Genomic DNA, 6000 nt, shown 5'->3' on the forward strand with positions numbered 1-6000 from the left:
ATGGGGAAAAAGCAGGGACAGGGTACTGAGTTTGGATGATCAACCATGATCTCATTAAATGGCAGAACAGGCTCGAGGGGCCGAATGGCCTACTCCTGCTCCTATCTTCTATGTTTAAAAATCAGAAACAGCATGCTATAGACAGGGCTAAGCGACCCCACAATCAGCGGATCAGATCAAAGCTCTGCAGTCCTGCCACATCCAGTCATGAATGGTGGTGGACCAATAACAAACTAACAGGAGGAGGAGGCTCCATGAATATCCCCATCCTCAATGATGGCGGAGCCCAGCGCATGAGTGCAAAAGACAAGGCTGAAGCGTTTGCAACCACCTTAAGCCAGAAGTGCCGAGTGGATGGTCCATCTCGGCCTACTCCCAAGGTCCCCGCCATCACAGAAGCCAGTCTTCAGCCAATTCGATTCACTCCATGTGATATCAAGAAACGGCTAAGCGCACTGGATACAGCAAAGGCTTTGGGCCCCGACAACATCCCGGCTATCGTGCTGAAGACTTGTGCTCCAGAACTAGCCAAGCTGTTCCAGTACTGCTACAACACTGGCATCTATCCGACAATGTGTAAAACTGCCCAGGTATGTCCTGTCCACAAAAAGCAGGACAAATCCAACCCGGCCAATTACCGCCCCATCAGTCTACTCTCAATCATCAGCAAAGTGATGGAAGGTGTCATCGACAGTGCAATCAAGCGGCACTTACTCACCAATAACCTGCTCACTGATGCCCAGTTTGGGTTCTGCCAAGACCACTCTGCTCCCGACCTCATTACAGCCTTGGTCCAAACATGGACAAAGGAGCTGAATTCCAGAGGTGAGGTGAGAGTGACTGCCCTTGACATCAAGCCAGCATTTGACCAAGTGTGGCATCAAGGAGCCCTAGTAAACTGAAGTCAATGGGAATCGGGGGAAAACTCTCCAGTGGCTGGAGTCACACCTAGCACAAAGGAAGATGTTTGTGGTGGTTGAATGTCAATCATCGCTGCAGGAGTTCCTCAGGGCAGTGTCCTTGGCCCAACCATCTTCAGCTGCTTCATCAATGACCTTCCCTCCAACATAGAGATGGGGATGTTCGCTGATGACTGCCCAGTGTTCAGCGCCATTCACAACTCCTCAGATAATGAAGCAGTCCATGCCCGCATGCAACAAGACCTGGACGACATTCAGGCTTGGACTCATTAGCGGCAGGTAACGTTCGCACCACAGAAGTGCCAGGCAATGACTATCTCCAACAAGCGAGATTTTAACCACGTCCCCATGACATTCAACGGCATTACTATCGCTGAATCCCCCACCATCAACATCCTGGGGGTCACCATTGACCAGAAGCTTAACTGGACCAGCCACATAAATACTGTGGCAACAAGAGCAGGTCAGAGGCTAGGTATTCTGCGGTGAGTGTCTCACCTCCTGACTCCCCAAAGCCTTTCCACCATCTACAAGGCACAAGTAAGGAGTGTGATGGAATATTCTCCACTTGCCTGGATGAGTGCAGCTCCAACAACACTCAAGAAGCTTGACACCATCCAGGACAAAGCAGCCCGCTTGGTTGGCACCTCATCCACCACCTTAAACATTCACTCCCTCCACCACCGGCGCACCGTGGCTGCAAGTGTGTACCATCTACAAGATGCACTGCAGCAACTCGCCAAGGCTTCTTCGGCAGCACCTCCCAAACCCGCAACCTCTTCCACCTAGAAGGACAAGGGCAGCAGGCGCATGGGAACACCGCCACCTCCAAGTTCCCCTCCAAGTCACATACCACCCTGACTTGGAAATATATCGCCGATCCTTCATCGTCACTGGGTCAAAATCCTGGAACTCCCTATCTAACAGCGCTGTGGGAGCATTTGCACCACACGGACTGCAGTGGTTCAAGAAAGCGGCTCACCACCATCTTCTCAAGGGCAATTAGGGGTGGGCAATAAATGCTGGCCTTGCCAGCGACACCCACATCCCATAAAAATGAACTAAAAAAAAAGTTATCCCCGGTGTCCTGGGCCAATATTTATCCCTCAATCAACATCACTAAAAAACAGATGATCTGGTCATTATCACAGTGCTGTTTGTGGGAGCTTGATGTGCTCAAATTGGCTGCCACGTTTCCTACATTACAACAGTGACTACACTTCACAAAGTATCTAATTGGCTGTAAAGCGCTTTGGGACGTCCGGAGGTCGTGAAAGGCGCTATAGAAATGCAAATCTTTCTTTCTTCGTTTATCTATGTTTGTGACTTCTAAATTATAAATATTTTAGTCTGCTTCCTTTTCTTACCTATTCATGCTCACATTGTTTATTTTGGACTGCATTTGTGCCGCGTACTCCAGCATGTATACATCAGTGCTAATTAAAGAAGTAAACTATAAAGCTGTTTAAAAAGACTGGGTTAGATTAGTAGAAATGGGTCTGGCTGTGTTGAGGCTGCAGGTCATTGTGGGCACAATCTCCAATTCCGATCAAGTATGTGGAAGGTTACCTCTGAAATCTTACTGGAGTTTTTTTTGGAGTCAATCCATCACCACCTGGAACTGATTGAAATTTGTTCTACACTTTCTAATTCCAATCTGTCTGCATACTGAGAATTAATCCAAATTGAATTTCAATATAGATTAAGATGGAGGACGTGTTCTCGGTATGCGATGTCTAGTGATAGCATTAATTAAAAAAAACTTTTCCTAAGAGATTATAAGTAGTCTGGATGATAATATGTTAATGTTAATATATTACAAGCCAAATGAATGTTGAATGTTTAAATGTCTTAATCTAATTGTACACTCTCGGGAGCCGCAAGCCTACATTTCGTTGTACTGCACTTGTGCACTAACAATGACAATAAAAGTTGATTATGATTATTAGGATTATGGGGCTTATCCTGGGTGTGATATATGCTTGATGTTTTTTCTTCTATCGAGATTAATATTTTAACTTCTTGCATCTGCTCGTCTGTCTGCACTGTATGCAGGTGTTTCAAGGTACCATGAATCATAGAAGTTTAGGGCACAGAAGGAGGCCATTCGGCCCATCGTGTCTGTGCCGGCCGAAAAAGAGCTCTCCAGCCTAATCCCACTTTCCAGCTCTTGGTCCGTAGCCCTGTAGGTTTCGGCACTTCAAGTGCCTATCCAAGTACTTTTTAAATGTGATGAGGGTTTCTGCCTCTCCCACCCTTTCAGGCAGTGAGTTCCAGACCCCCACCACCCTCTGGGTGAAAAAAGTTCTCCTCAACTCCCCTCTAATCCTTCTACCAATTACTTTTAATCTATACCCACTGGTTATTGACCTCTCTGCTAAGGGAAATAGGTCCTTCCTATCCACTCTATCCGGGCCCCTCCATATAACTCAATTAAGTCTCCCCTCAGCCTCCTCTGTTCCAAAGAAAACAGCCCCAGCCGATCCAATCTTTCCTCGTAGCTAAAACTCCTGCAAATGAATAATGTTTTTTTTTTATTTTGCTGGCTTGTGTTTGTGTCTTAGGTCAGCCATTGAGAAGCTGGAGGCGGACGTGTTTCAGCGAGTCTATGACTACCTGAAGATGGCACGGCAGCAGAATGCCAAGGAAGCAGAGGTCAAGGAGTACTTGGAGAAGTTGGGTGCCAAGCCAAGCAACTGTTTTGAAGTTGACCAACTTCTATACTTTGAGGAGCAACTGCAGGCCTCCGCAGCCCAAGCTAAGCATTGATGATCCTGATCAAATATGAATGGAGTTACGGATGTACTATCTTAAGCTATTGGCAATATCACTCAATACTTTGGTGTCCTGTTAAAGAAAGCAATCTATCTTGTACAGAACAAAATCCTAACCTGAGTGGGTTGGCTATTCTCAATATTATTAAGCATTTCTCTGGCTCCATTGCTGTTTTCTAAAACTTAGGCACATTTCAAGATGGAAACTTTTAAAAGCCAACCTTTTGTTTTTATTAGTTGAATGAAGACATTTTTTTAATCAAAGGAGGCAATTCTTTTTAGGATGTTCTCCAGAGTTTATGGATTGTTTCTTTATATTAATTGTCAATTAGTGTTACTTTGGGAAAATAAAAGTAAGAGAAAAAGCTTCAATCCACTGCTGTTTAATTAATTTTTGCTCCTGTGTAAATTTATTTTAGGTGAAGGTAATTGCTTATTCAACAAAGTCTAAGATTGATCTTAAACCAGGAAAATTTAAATTCTTAATATAATTCCTGCTCCAATTTCTTATGTTCTTATATTCAAGACAGAGATCGATAGATTTTTGAATATTAAGGGAATCGAGGGATATGGGGATAGTGCAGGAAAGTGGAGTTGAGGTCGAAGATCAGCCATGATCTTATTGAATGGTGGAGCAGGCTCGAGGGGCCGAATGGCCGACTCCTGCTCCTAATTCTTATAAGAGCAGGGGGGTTATGCTTGAACTGTATAAAACACGAGCTAGGCCACAGCTAGAATATTGCGTACAGTTCCAGTCACCACATTACAGGAAAGATGTGTTCGCACTGGAGAGGGTACAGAGGAGATTTACGAGGATGTTGCCACGACTGGAGAATTTTAGCGATGAGGAAAGATTGGATCGGCTGGGGTTGTTTTCTTTGGAACAGAGGAGGCTGAGGGGAGATTTAATTGAGTTCTATAAAATTATGAGGGGCCAAAATATGGGAAAAGAATGGAACTATGTGCTTCGAAATATAATCAATCTTCCCCAGGACTCACTCCCTCTATTTTCTCAAGCCCCAGGATTTCCAGTGGCTGAAGGGTCGGTAACCAGAGGACACAGATTTAAGGCGATTGGCAAAAGAACCAGAGGCGACATGAGGTAAAAAATGTTTACGCAGCGAGTTGTTGTGATCTGGAACGCGCTGCCTGAAAGGGCGGTGGAAGCAGATTCAATAGTAACTTCGAAAAGGGAATTGGATAAATACTTGAAGGGGAGAATTTGCAGGGCTGTGGGGAAAGAGCTGGGAAGTGGGTCTAATTGGAGAGCTCTTTCAAAGAGCCAGCACAGGCACGATGGGCCGAATGGCCTCCTTCTGTGCTCTATCATTCTATGATCTACGATGTTGAGCATGGATTATGCAATGGTTTGGAATTAGGAGACCCTTCCTCTTCCGTTTTCTCCTGTTGTGCACTGCCTTGCCCTGCAAAGTCAGAAGCAGAGTTGAGCTGTTGAGTTTCAAGAGCCAAATGCCAATTGTTTTTCCTTTGTGAAAGCTGTTAATTGTCAGGTATAAAAGGGCTTAAAATCAACCATAATGCATCGTCTTTAATCTAAACATTTTTCCAAGAGAATATGCTCCCAGACCTCCCTAGAAATACACGAGTAATTACGTGTTTTCATCTGTTTGGATTTTGTATTTGTATTTTTATTTCTCCAGTTGGTCTCCTTATCTGAGGAAGGACAGGCTTGCCTTAGAGGCCATGCAACCAAGGTTCACTTGATTGATTCCTGGGATGAGAGGAGAGATTCAGTAGATTGAGCCTATACTCTCTGGAGTTTAGAAGAATGAGAGGTGATCTCATTGAAACATATAAGATTCTGAGGGGGATTGACAGGGTCGATGCTGAGAGGTTGTTTCCCCCTGGCTGGAGAGTCTAGAACCAGGGGTCACAGTCTCAGGATAAGGGGTCGACCATTTAAGATTGAGATGTGGAGGAATTTCTTCACTCAGAGGGTTGTGAATCTTTGGAATTCTCTACCCCAGAGGGCTGTGGATGCTGAATCGTTGAGTATATTCAAGGCTGAGATAGACTTTTGGACTCATGGGGAATCAAGGGATATGGAGATCGGTCGGGAAAGTGTTGAGGTCGAAGATCAGCCACGATCTTAATGAATGGCGGAGTAGGCTCGGGGGGCCGTATGGCCGACTCCTGCTCCTAATTCTCATGTTCTTACAAGCGAAGGACTTCTGTGTAAACACAACTATTAAGGTACAAAGTGCATTTCCCGACCACAGGATGTCTCAAACCGTTTTACAGTTTACTTCTGGAAGTGTAGTCACTGTTGTAATGTGGGAAACGTG

General features: G+C 45.0%; 1 protein-coding gene across 2 annotated transcripts in view; it reads left to right on the plus strand.

Moving 5' to 3' along the window:
* Nucleotides 1-4066, plus strand: part of nek11 (NIMA-related kinase 11) — a 362483-nt gene extending 358417 nt beyond the window's left edge. The window contains exon 16 of one of the 2 annotated variants that reach the window (XM_085989285.1): nt 3485-4066. In XM_085989285.1, the coding sequence (XP_085845411.1) occupies nt 3485-3689 (205 nt within the window). In that variant the 3' untranslated portion in view covers nt 3690-4066. The remainder of the gene's footprint in view (nt 1-3484) is intronic. The other variant, XM_085989286.1, reaches the window with a different exon arrangement.
* The last annotated feature ends 1934 nt before the right edge of the window (nt 4067-6000 follow it).

This window comes from Somniosus microcephalus, chromosome 5, assembly GCF_052327205.1.
Source record: "Somniosus microcephalus isolate GS21.2 chromosome 5, FLI_Smic_1.0, whole genome shotgun sequence".
Lineage (NCBI taxonomy): Eukaryota > Metazoa > Chordata > Chondrichthyes > Squaliformes > Somniosidae > Somniosus > Somniosus microcephalus.